General features: G+C 42.7%; 1 protein-coding gene across 4 annotated transcripts in view; it reads left to right on the top strand.

Moving 5' to 3' along the window:
- The window catches only part of LOC147060896 (A disintegrin and metalloproteinase with thrombospondin motifs 2-like), an 83,787-nt gene that overhangs the window by 65,473 nt on the left and 5,184 nt on the right, over nucleotides 1–13,130 (top strand). For all 4 annotated transcript variants that reach the window (XM_085905896.1, XM_085905895.1, XM_085905897.1 and 1 more), the window contains 16 exons: nucleotides 1,152–1,308; nucleotides 1,998–2,103; nucleotides 2,209–2,352; nucleotides 3,201–3,333; nucleotides 5,264–5,377; nucleotides 5,478–5,623; nucleotides 5,819–5,991; nucleotides 7,304–7,437; nucleotides 7,514–7,637; nucleotides 8,384–8,464; nucleotides 8,550–8,713; nucleotides 8,795–8,951; nucleotides 9,045–9,177; nucleotides 10,369–10,576; nucleotides 10,748–10,877; nucleotides 11,139–11,219. In XM_085905896.1, coding sequence (XP_085762022.1) covers nucleotides 1,152–1,308; nucleotides 1,998–2,103; nucleotides 2,209–2,352; nucleotides 3,201–3,333; nucleotides 5,264–5,377; nucleotides 5,478–5,623; nucleotides 5,819–5,991; nucleotides 7,304–7,437; nucleotides 7,514–7,637; nucleotides 8,384–8,464; nucleotides 8,550–8,713; nucleotides 8,795–8,951; nucleotides 9,045–9,177; nucleotides 10,369–10,576; nucleotides 10,748–10,877; nucleotides 11,139–11,219 — 2,185 coding nt within the window. The remainder of the gene's footprint in view (nucleotides 1–1,151; nucleotides 1,309–1,997; nucleotides 2,104–2,208; nucleotides 2,353–3,200; nucleotides 3,334–5,263; nucleotides 5,378–5,477; nucleotides 5,624–5,818; nucleotides 5,992–7,303; nucleotides 7,438–7,513; nucleotides 7,638–8,383; nucleotides 8,465–8,549; nucleotides 8,714–8,794; nucleotides 8,952–9,044; nucleotides 9,178–10,368; nucleotides 10,577–10,747; nucleotides 10,878–11,138; nucleotides 11,220–13,130) is intronic.

Consider the following 13,130-nt stretch of genomic DNA (forward strand, 5'->3'; position numbering starts at 1 on the left):
TTCAAGTCGCACGCCTTCACAGTTCAGCACCAAAGCACACAGAAACTCCGGCCGTTATGCAATCAGCCTTCCTCCCAGTAGACTGCAGCACAGAATCATGGGAAGTCCAGGCAAAGATAAACAATCAATGATGAGAATCTCTCATTCACAAACATCGAGATGGGACAGAGAGGGCTAGTGTCCTTTTTCTATCTGCCAGTAATTCTATCAGCCTGCAGTTGTAGAGCAGAGGAACAAAGAAGTGGGAATAATGTAGGAGTGCTAATCTAGAAGTGGATTACCCCACAGGATGATAACACCCGTTGTAATGCTGGGATTGCTGCTCTGTGACATACTTATCCCTCTGTATCCTTATCTTTTGCTCTCCCACCTCCTTGTGGCCAGTGCCACTGGAGTCCTGCGACGCAGACACACACACACACACGCCTCCATCCATCATCCCCTATTGCAGCTTTAGCCAAAGCGCCGGCTGTCCATCATCCCCAATTACCGTGGCAACCGAGCTGCACCCAGACAGCCTGCAGATTGGCTGTGTGACCCTGAACGCGGACACACCCTCACACAAGCGCAATATGCTCCCAGAATGCTATTAAATCTTGAAAGTTAAAAGAAGAAAAAAAAAAATTCCCTCAAGCATGAGTGTCACAGGATTACTTACTAATCACCATCTCGGGAATTTTATATTGTGGGCTATATTCTTTCGTCAGTCAAATGAAAAATAGGTTTCAAACACTAACACTAATCCACTTAATTACATCATTACTGTCACATCATCGTAGTGTAGCGGATCAACATCAGATGGTGTGTGATCCCTATCCATATAAATATCGAACACTTAATCATAATAACATCTTTCTTTTTTTACAATGAATGTATTTGATAAAATTTAAACTTTATGTCCGTCAGAAATGCACTTTATTTATTCTGTCATTCCAATTCCTATTTATTTTCAAAGTCATCTGGATTGTGTGATGCTTGGATGTTCTAACCACTTTCTAGCACTGTGGGTCACCTGAGAAATTTGCACATGCCATAATCATAAATGCAATACAGTGACACTGCCCCCTACAGGGTCAGCTGTAGCCTTTTTTTTTTTGTGTGAATTCAATTTTCTGTCTCTATATCTGCGTTCTATTTCTGTCTCCTTGCAGTCCATTACTCTAATCAAGCTGGGGAACCCTTCCCAGAGTCTGGAGAACGTGTGTCGTTGGGCCTATGATCAGCAGAAACAGGACACTTTGGATGCTCAGTATCACGACCACGCTATCTTCCTCACACGGCAGGAATTCGGCCCCACGGGCATGCAGGGTAATGACCAAAGACACATAGGAGTCATCTGATGAACATAATACACATCCAAACCAGAGAGAGTATCCCGACCTCTTCCTCCCGCTGCCTCACGCGGCATAGTGCACTGTGGGTTTGGCGGTCGGTGGTTTTGCGTGCATCAGAGTGCAAGCTAACAGGAAGGCCCAAGGGAGAGGCATCTAAAGGCACAGAAGCCCTTGGGCTGCCCTTGGGCTCAGCCTTCTGCAGCACAAAATCAATACGTAGAGCACGGACAGAAACAGCTCCACAATTAAATGGAGCAAAGGACACACGTGAAGATGCAAATTGCGAGAGATTCTTCAGGGGTTAGCTTTAAACATATAATCACACAGGTTACGTCATGTGCAACATACCGTACTGTCTCAGCATTTTTGTTCTCAGAACTCACACAACAAATCTGCAAATAAAATCAGTCACCCTTATTATATGAATCATTTGAAAGAATCAAGAATATGATTCTAATAATGAATGGCTCTATAAGGATACCATACACTGACCAACAACCTAATTGTGTGGGACAACAACAAAACATTTAGTACGATGTATTGCAGTTCCACACGACAATTGTAAGCATCACGTAAAAATCGAGACATCTCCAACCGTGCAGCGTAGTTCAAAGCAATTTTTGATCCAAGGTTTAGTGTTTCACTTGGGTTCGTCTGCTGTAGGTTATGCCCCAGTGACTGGCATGTGCCACCCAGTAAGAAGCTGCACTTTGAACCACGAGGATGGTTTCTCTTCTGCCTTTGTGGTAGCGCATGAGACCGGACATGTGTGAGTACCTTGTCATAATATTATGCTTTATACATGCTTGGTCTTCTCACTCATATTTCTCATCCAACCTTATTCTCGCCTCCCAACTCTGCTGTTTTGCCGCAGGCTGGGCATGGAGCATGATGGACAAGGGAACCGCTGTGGAGATGAGGTGCACATGGGGAGCATCATGGCCCCACTGGTTCAAGCTGCCTTCCACCGTTTTCAGTGGTCCAGGTGTAGCATGCAAGAACTGGGACGCTACCTCCAGTGAGACTTACACACAAGACTTGACTAAACGAAAATCTGTATTGTGTGTTTAGCTCTGAATGTGTTCTACATGTTTTAAGTAATTTGCTGGAAAGACTGAGATAGATGAATAAGTACTTGCGCTGCATGATTATTTCAAAACGTGGCTAAATCTGTGCCTAGTGGCACGAGTCTCTCCTTTCCCCACTATAATTCAAAACTTTGGTGCCTTCATTCACCTCAGTGATTAACAAGTGCAGTGGCAACATGCTAGCTAGATAGTCTGCTGGCGTAGCCACTTAAGAGCGCCTCGTTGTTGGCAGTGAGTGCATGCAAAAGACAGAATTGGGAGAAGGTGGGGAAAAAATTTTGGGAATTCCAAATCTGGCAGCCAGCATTTGGACTGGAGCTTTGCACTCATGATTTAGAGAGCGCCGTTGTCACGGCGTGGAAAGCCCCAGGATGACCCATAGTCATCCGGCTTTAAGCGGATATGTATTTTTGTGGCTCAAAGACATAGATATATGAAAGAGACGAGACAAAGTAGCTCCCATTTTTCCAGGGCGTGGTGTGACGCACGGTGGAGCGGTGCTTTCTTTCCGTCATTCAGTGGACACACCCGCAACATTCAAATGACTTGATTTTCCAAGCCTCATTTTATTTTGATTTAACAACACTTTTTTGTGATGTGACAAATTTAGTATTTTGTTTCAATTTAGAGGAACTTACATAATGTTTTTATATCTTATAAATGGAACCGCACGGCAGCCTCGTGGTTTGACCGCCTAGCATTCCAGCATACAGACAAGCTTTTACTCAAAGTCAGCTGCAGGCCAAACTTTCATCCGTCATCTGATTGTCATTCCCAGTTCTTATGACTGTCTCCGGGACGACCCCTTTGACCACAACTGGCCATCACTGCCGCAGCTTCCTGGTTTACACTACTCCATGAATGAACAGTGCCGGTTTGACTTTGGTGTGGGCTACACCATGTGTACTGCGGTAAGAGACCCAACCCCCCCCTTATGTCAACTAGCATGGCTCGAGACGCTTCTGAACACTTAACAGTTTGTCAGTTTGCAATGTTCCTTTTATGAGAGCAGTTTTAAGTGTAGATACTACTCATGTACAGTGTTCCTCCGATATATTGCGATTCAAAGTTGGTGTGCTTTTTCAGTAGCATGAAAACAATACAACACAGTAACGTCACTGCTGTTGACCACAGCTCACACGCAGAAGGTTACATTCAGACTCACTTACATCACATGGCACCCCATCCAGCTACACCTCTTAAAGGCGCCAGACACAATGCATACTGTATTTTTGCATGCAATGTTTTTTTTTTGTGTGTGTTCAAAAATGTTTACAAGGTTTTAAAAGGTATGTTTTATTAAGGTTATTTATTTTAAAAAGTAGATGTTTTAAAAGTAAGTCTCTTTATATCTCGGACGGATTTTAACCTAGTACGGAGGGGTCTGGAACGTTTCTTCCGTGATAAACGGGGGTTCACTGTACATAGACATGGAAGGAGGGGCGCATATGCGATACACACTTATTCACATTTTTCTGATGTCCTCTTTTTTCCTCTCCCGGCCACTGGTGGGATTGATATCTTGCTTAAAAGCAGGTAAATCGGTTTTGACAGCTCTTCCCAACCTCTCTTTTCTTTTGTAAATCCCAATTATAATCTGTAATTCATATTCCAATACATATTTAGTTCTCTAGCACAGTGGTTTTACATGAAGCCATTTCAAAGTCTTTTTTTTGGTTATAAATCCAACATGATAAAAGAGCTTCAGACTCCTGCAAGCATCACGCCGCTCGCTCTTCTGGGACGCTTGCTTGATTGACAAAGGGTTTGTTCAGGAGCTTTTGCACACTTTGCTAGATTACCCCCTCTATTCTCTTGTCAAACCCATTCCCTTCAGCTACAAAAGGCAGGCCTTTCAGGAACGCAGGTAAGGTAATCCCAGCCTCCTGAGGACATTTGGCTCTTTGTGTTTTTATTTATTTCATTTTCTATGTCTTCTGAATTATTTTGTTTCAATGTTGCTCCGTTCTTTTACGTTGTTGCAATTGTACCTTGTCTCTGTTCCACCCATTGTCATTTTTGGGGGACTTCGGCCTGCAGGATTCTAAAACGCCTGTCAAAAACTACAAACCCTGCATTTTTGAAGCTTTATAAAGTGAACCGCACAACAATGAGAAAAAAAACAAATACTTGAATCCATCACAGTACAAGCGGGAAGAACCTCCTTCGACTGGCGCACTCTATAAAGGAGTGGAAAAGGTCTGAAAGATGACTTTCCCATTAAATGGGAAGAGGACTGAGCCAGAACAGAGGCAGTTTTTCCATGTTTCACTTCAGCTTTTAGGATCCTCCAGCCTGACGTCACTGATGATTACCTGTCTAGCCATTAACTGTGACTCACCCTCTGACCTGCGGGTTCCACTGGGTCATGGTGAGTATTGTCATTACTGGAGAGGAGGTAGGAGGGCATGGCCCCTCAGACACTGGTCTGGAGACACATCTGTGGTGTCTGTCTTATTGGTTTGGATCAGACTGCGAGGAGAATTTAGTGGCTGGTCTTGGTTTCCGAGGCCACCGAGACGTCATCTTTTTGGGGCTCTTGAATCTTTTGCCCTCTGACCTCCATTGTGATTTGAACCACAGGCTGTTTCATTCAGAGAGTCCCGTCTCTCCTGCATCATTTGGCTTAGTTTGCATGATTGGCTGTATGTTTCTCAGTGGAGTGCAGTGACAGTGCAGGGTTACCGTCGTTGTCGTGGTGGTGTTGGTGATTATTCTTCACGTTTCTCTTTTTATTATGGAATATTACGTGTTCAGCCTCATTCCAGTTGCCAGCCTAATTAGTCAGCGCAAAATGTAGCAATTCAATTGGAAATAGAAGTATCTCTTTGTCCTCTGCAGTATCGCACCTTCGACCCATGCAAGCAGCTCTGGTGCAGCCACCCGGAAAATCCTTTCTTCTGCAAGACCAAGAAAGGACCGCCCATCGATGGCACGACGTGTGGAAATGGGAAGGTAAAACATTTTGGAAATCATATTTGCCGTCAACCTGCTACCCCATTCCGTGTGTTCGGATGAAGAAAAATCATGTCTGAGTGCATTTGTGGTCCTGCAGCATTGCTTTAAAGGTCACTGCGTCTGGTTGACACCGGACATCATCAAGCAAGATGGGAACTGGGGTTCCTGGAGTGAATTTGGACAATGCTCTCACACATGTGGTGGCGGAGTTCAGTTTCGCACACGCGTCTGCGACAATCCAAGGTATGGCGCTAAATCTTTTGATAACACCCATGTTCCCTTTCTAGGCATCATAAATGAAGATGAGAATATCTTGTTGTACGTATAAAGCTGCCCACAGCGCCTTCTGAGAAGAGGTGCAGAGGAATAGCTTTGGTCAGCAATCAATGGAAGCTCCGATCGGTGACTCAAAACATTCTTCATGTGATCTTCTACCAGACCAGCCAACGGAGGCCTCGGCTGCATCGGGGCGGAATACCAGTTCCAGATGTGCAACACCAACGAGTGTGAGAACATCTACAGTGACACGCGAGAGGAACAATGTCATGCTTGGGACCCTCATTTGGAACAACCCAGCAACCAGCAGTGGCTCCCCTATGAACACCCAGATGGTGAATATTCTAACACACATCCCTCAGATGAAGTCATGTGGGCAAGTAATGATGCACTGTCAAACAAAATCCAAAAAAAGAGGACTTAACACATAATTTTCAATGTGGTGGTTAGATGGTTATATAAATGTTATGTTCCGATATGGTCATCCACATCTGGCCATGATTGAGTAAAGCTCTGAGGTATGACTACACCCTCCTATAAAAACACGCTGCGTCTTTGGAAAGCTCTTTCAAAACAGATCCCTCTCTCCACCACATTCCCTGATGTCATTCGACCTTGGTCAACCCCTTCCTCCTGCACCTGTTTCTGCTTCCATGTCGCTACTATCACTTGCTGCTGAGGGACACAACACAATTTCACCAAGACTCTCACATACGTGCATGGCAAAAAAAAAAGGAATTATTTTCAAGGTGTTCAAAAGGAGGAGTCATGGTCCTACTTACAGGTCTTATTATTGGCATCCACCCAAAGAGCTGCTGAGCTGTCACTATATCAAATCACGATTCTTTTTTTGCTCACTGAAACATGAAAGGTTGAAGTGGTAAAGGTACACATTTGTTTGCTTTCTTGTTGTAATCTTATTTATGACTTACTGTAAAAAACTGGTAGCCAAACTGTTTAACAATACAATGTAAAATGTATTCATGGTTTGTTGGCCTTTATTTTAGTGTAATCTATAAGACAGAAACATTGATTAAATCTGATATTTTTTAATGCAATACAGATTTGATTTTGCTCGTGTTTGTTAAAAAAAAAAAAAAGAAATACACAGTAAGAGGACCTTAAAGAATGAATCGCATTTTAAAATGCAATTGCAAAATAATGAAGGAAGACGCATTTTGTTTATTGTTCAGCTCTTGACATTCATATTTGGCTTACATTGCCATCATTGCAAGATGAGAACCCAAGGCCCCTATATGACTTATACCTGCATCCCGGTCAAACTTGTCAGAAACATTCTTTCTCACTGCAAAGCTACTGACACGAGCATTTTTTTCAGAAGCTTATCCGGCTTGCAGTGTTGATACTAATGTTTAAAAACAATTTCAGGTGTATTTTATTTCGTGAGTGCTTTGTCGCACGGTATGACTCAATTCTGACACCACCAAAGGTCCGTCCATTATGTGCATTAAACACATTGAAGGAATACTAATCCTTACAAGATGAACTGCCAGGTTTTTCCTCGGAGGTAGTGATGTATAGTATGAGTCACACACAGACATCAATGAAACGTAACAACGCCGGCTCGTATAAAGCTCATTTCATTTGCTTGTTAAGTGAATGCCTTTTGCATATTTCCTTCCACAGCAAACAAGCGTTGCCACCTGCACTGTCAGTCCAAGGAAACGGGGGATGTGGTCTTCATGCAGCGTATAGTCCAGGACGGCACGCGTTGCTCATACAAGGACCCGCACAGCGTGTGTGTGGATGGAGAGTGTGAGGTTAGTGATATTAGGAGAAAGATGTCATCGGCTCATGTTAAACTTGTGCTCATCTAATGGGTGTTCTCCTGAGCAGAAAGTGGGCTGCGATGGTGTGGTGGGCTCCTCCAAGAGGGATGACAAGTGTGGTGTTTGTGGCGGGGATAACTCCAGGTGCAAAACCTTCAAGGAGACAATCACCCGCACCGTCAAGAAGCAAGGTAGAGGCTCAGAGCCAGGTCGAGTGCCATCAGGGCAACTGTCTCACTCAAACATGTTTTGGACTCATTCCTCTGGACTCATATTAAGCTAAAGGTTTCCCTCTAGAGGACTAATAGAGACCCTGACACTGATGTCGGAGAGACGTTTTGAGCTTTATCAGTTGACTTCTCTGTGGAGTCGCATAATTCTGGGAATGTTCCAATTTTAAAATGGAAAAAAGAAATAAAAGGTTCATTTTTAATTAGAAACTTAAACTCAGTCAGGAGAATACACTTGAGCAGAGTTGTGATGAAAGCAAATGCAAGTGTAGTACAATCCTAACTTATTTTTCAAGTTGAGAGCCGTCTGCTCGAGTAAAGTGTTCTAAAAAAAATGGAGCAATGAAGGAAATGTAAGAAGAGAACTTATTTGCATGGATGTCGGCATGTGACTAAACCAAATGTTTATTTTAATGATTTATTATGAGACATCTCTATCAAATCATCAGTCCTTGTTAATTCCCGTGAAAATCTCCTGATTTTGAGTATTACAAATTTTTCCCAGCTTAAATTCCAATGACAATTTATCCAAAAGTGTCAGGAAATATACTACTGGATATTTTCCGTCCTTCTGCAAACCTCCTCTTCTGCAATCGTTTCCATTGAAATGTCTCACTTTTCTTTATCATATCAGTCTTTTTTTTTTTTCAAATGAGACTGAATGATGTCATTTATTGTGGTCATCAACTGCCTCTAAATCATTTCAGGTTTCCTCAAAGTTCTTGAAATTCCGAGAGGGGCGCGACACTTGCTGATACAAGAGCTGAAATCTACCTTGCACACTTTTGGTATTGACGAGATCCTTTTGTGCAAGTATACATTTCAATGTTCACAAGTATAATTGCTCTCCTTTTCTTTTTTTTCTTTTGCCAGCTGTGAAAAATGTGGCTTCAGGACTGTTTTTTATAAATGGGGAAAATGAATACCCTCAATCAAAATCTGTCATTGAAAAGGGGATAGAGTGGGAATATGAAAACGACAAAGACAAGGAGACACTTCAGACAACAGGCCCCCTCAGACATGGAATTCTGATCTTGGTATGTACGAACAACTGAGCAGTGGGGCGGGGGGGGGGGGCGTATGCTTAAATGTCAAAATAAAAATCTTTGTCTCTCTAGGTGAAAACACACGGTGATGAGGATGTGAATTTTTCCTATAAGTATTTGATGAACATGGACAGTGATTTTTCCATTCAAAACAACATTCTGGTGGAGGACAGCGCCTATGAATGGGCCCCAAAGAGGTGGTCCAACTGCTCCAAGCCATGCGGTGGAGGTACACAGGCAAAATTCTCTTACCTGCACAGTACCGCTCCTTCCCCACATGCACAAGTGTATTCAAGCTCACCGTGTTTTTTTTCATGTGTAGGGAAACGATACCTGCGATACGGCTGTCGAAGGAAAGTGGACAGTAAGATGGTCCACAAGAGCTTCTGTAACAGGTCCAATATGAAACCTCGTGACACTCAAGACTGCAACCAGAAGCCCTGCCCTCCACCAATGTATGCGTACCACTTTACTCAGTCATGTACTACACATAACTTTACCACAGCATACCGGCATAATATTATTTGCACTATACTTTATTCAGTGCTATGCAATAATGCATAACTGTGCAAATGAATAGTTGTACAGCAAATATTCTTTTTCAAGAAAAATAGAATATTGCAGCGATGCAGCGGGTTGTACAGTTTAAATTGTTTACATTTTAAAAAAATGTGTTTTCCCCAAACTAACCAACGTATCGTCTCACAGCATACTTTTTTTTGTGCCAAAAGCGTAAAATGCAGGATTAAAGCGGATTTCATATTCAGTACAGTTAAAACTAATTTGTTCCGCGTTGTTTATTTTGGGTGCAATTTCACTATCTGCCACTAGTCAGTGGCACACTGCTTTGTTTGCCATTCAAAAGATGCATGTAAGGATGCCATGTATATTCAAAAGAAGGTTGACAACAGGAAGTATTTCAATCCGTTTTTGTATTAGAGTGAAAAAAATAACAATCATTGTTTGTGTTATAAATCACAGTTCATAAAAATCAATTGTTTGTTGATTTCAAAATTTAGTATTTATTCAACGTCCAAAACTCAACTGCAAAATTAACATCTTGCCTCGGGCCCTCTCACCTCAGGCCCTTTCCTCCCTGCATGTTGAACACTTAGTTCTCAAACTTTCGATTCTTTTTGCCAAGTCATACTTAACCTTGTAAATCTCATTGTGAAATTCAAGCCGCATGCATTCTCATTGTGCTACAATCACTTTTGCTGCAGGGCAATTTTGCACACATTCTAATCGCGAATTCACAATTCCCTTTTATTATTATAATAATGTTTCTTTTTTTCCTATTTTCTTTTTCAGTTTTTCTTTTTACAAGTCTGGGGACTCCGCATGTCAGTAGGATTTTACGTGGACTTTATCATTAGCACTAGTGATGCTTGTCTTATACTTAAATATACGATGTGTGGCATTCTATGTGTTGCGTGTTTAGTTTTACGGTAAACTCCAGCTGGCGGTCATTATACAGTTTAAAGCACGTTCGGGGAAGGCAGCAACAATTGAGAAAACCTCTTCCGCAGCAGTATTACAGACATTCTTAAATGATAATGTTCTACATTTGGTTGCTTTTTTTCTTTGTGGTTTAGGTCAATTATTTTCAATTTGAATGACTTTCAAACCCGTGCTTCTTTTCTCAGTTGGGTGGCAGGGGAATGGCAGAACTGCAGCAAGCCGTGTGGCAAGACCGGGATGCAAGTCCGCTTGGTCAGCTGCGTCCAACCGTCAGAGGACAACACCACCAGATCTATCCATAATAAATATTGCAACGATGACCGTCCAGAGACCCGTAGGTCTTGCAACCGACACGCCTGCCCAACTCAGTGGAGAGTCGGACCATGGTCTCAGGTACTGAACGCAAATGTTAAGGATTGGAGTCATTCTGTTCAAATGGTAAATTAGCATTTATTTGTGTAGCGCTTTAACATTGTCTCCTCACTCAGCGACTCACGATGCAGCGTCAGAAGCAAATGGGGGTTCAGTATCTTGCTCATAGATGTTGTCTATTTGTGCCTGCAGTGCTCAGTGACCTGCGGCAACGGGAATCAGCAGAGGCAGGCCGTGTGCGACACCAGGGACAACACCATTGGCTTGTGTCTGGACAGTAAGCCCGACACCCTCAGAATGTGTCGCATGGATCCATGTCCTAGTGAGTAGCAAGAAAAAGCTTCATCCCTTGGATAACATTTGAGAAATCCGCATGCTTTATTTTTATCGGCCAACAACAGACTGACTATCCGTCAGCCTCGGCTATCAGGCCAAGTGTAGAGCATTCTATCTGAGATGTGAATGAGCTATTCCCAAAATGTCTGAACTTCCTCCATGTCTATTTTTTTTTCAATTGAATTTGGTTGCTAAACCTGACACCATTTCTTCCTTCCTTGACACCAACTTCCCCTTTCTACCGCAGAGGGCTCATCAGACCTCAACAAGAACGGCAACATCCTGATCCAGTGGCTGTCCCGCCCCAACAACCACAAGAGCTCCTCACGTAAAACCTCCCTCTATAGTTCCCAGCCAGGCCTCCACGGCGGCAGCCGCAGCTGCATGTCTGTTTTCCGCTGGGCTCTACCCATCTCTGTCCTCCTGTCTCAGCAGAGCCGCCCCCAGCTGGCCCCCTGAGGCGCCCCTCCCCTACGTCCTGTGCCCGCATCCAAGAGCGAGCGGCAAAGCTTTTGCTTCTCTTTTTGGGGGAGAGGGGGCCGGTGTTGTCTCTCTTCCTCTCTCTCAACGTGTCTGAGACGGCCCTGACTGGCTCCTGTGTGTGCAAGCTGGTTCTCTCTTGCTCTGTCTCTCTTGCTATGTGGAGCATCGTTGTTGTAACCGCTGGCCAGTTGAAAACTCAAAAGATCACAAAAAAATACATATGTATATGAGAGGGAGGTCCATGTGGCAAAGCGACCAGCTTTTTTCTGGGCACCTCCCAAGAGTGTCAAAGAGAGCGTGCAGGTGCCTCCACCTGCATTTGGCAACCATGTTTTGCGCGAGCTATATGCGTGTTGTCATGGGTTACCGCCACGGGGTTACAGTTGTGCTTGTTTCTTCTTATGGCGGCGCACTGTCATTGTGAGAACAAACAGATGTGAACATAAACAGAAAAGGTATATAAATATCTATAGGAAAAAAAACTTTTTTTAAAAGAAAAAATATATAATTTCATATATATATATATATATATATATATATATATATATATATATATATATATATATATATATATATATATATATATATATATATATATATATATATGAAAGCTTTATCGTTAATGTGATCTTGTCACAATGAGGACATCTTTGCTAAAGTGCTCACCTCACATCCTGGTTCCATTTGGGGATGAGAATGGCGTCTCATTCCACGTTCCATTGTCAGATTAACAGGAACTCTGCACAAGGAGAGGAAGTGACAACGTATCGATATGGGCGATAGGGAACTGTGAGATGAATAGCCTTAAAGCAAAGTCTGATTAAAACAAACAACAACAAAACAGGGTAGTCTTACCACTTGTGGTTGCTTCCCATTTCACCTCATCAGCCATCCTCTCTGACTGTTATACTAAAGTTCAATAAATGCAGCTTATTTGTGCTTGCAGACTTTAAACAAATACGTATATTAATATATTTGTAGTCACATAAATATATATACCTATTAATCTAAATCTCTATGAATAACAATAATATGAATAATGTTTTACCATGAATAAGCTGTAGCTTATTTGCCTCAAACCTTTGGACTGCTATTAATCGCTCAGATCCCGACTGTTACGTGTATTTTTGTTTCAATTCTTATGATTCATTTGACATGAATACAGAAGAATCTTTAATAAAAGTAAGGTGTTTGGGGAGGGGGGGGGGGGAAGACCTATATTATGCAGGACTTGGTCAGTTAGTTGCCTCTCCATTTCTCTCATAATCAAGAGTTTATTTTCAGCTCACTTGATTGCTTTAAGGCTCCACTCACTTTTTGTCATCCACATTTTCATCCTTTGCTTGTTTTGTGTCAAGCGTGTGTGTGTGTGTGTGTGTGTGTGTGTGCGTGTGTGTGTGTGTGTGTGTGTGTGTGTGTGTGTGTGTGTGTGTGTGTGTGTGTGTGCGTGTGCATGTGTGTGTGTGCGTGTGTGTGCGTGCTTGTGTGTGTGAAAGGGAGCATGTTTCTTTCGCAAGTCTGCTCAATTAAAGGAGGAGATATCGAGTAATACTCACGAGCAAAGTGAGTCTGAGCGTGGGGGTGCGTGTGAGTGCATTTGTGCTTCGCCACACTTCAATCAGCTACAGAAATACCTCATAAACTTTGATTTTACAAGTATCCGGTGGTATCATTTTTTTTTTTTTTTGGTTTTGGGACGAACACTAACCACGTGAACAATGCCTTATCTTGGATTGAATGTAATGGCATTTATCTG

Source organism: Syngnathus leptorhynchus, chromosome 2 (genome assembly GCF_054491065.1).
Source record: "Syngnathus leptorhynchus isolate UIUO chromosome 2, UIUO_Slep, whole genome shotgun sequence".
Lineage (NCBI taxonomy): Eukaryota > Metazoa > Chordata > Actinopteri > Syngnathiformes > Syngnathidae > Syngnathus > Syngnathus leptorhynchus.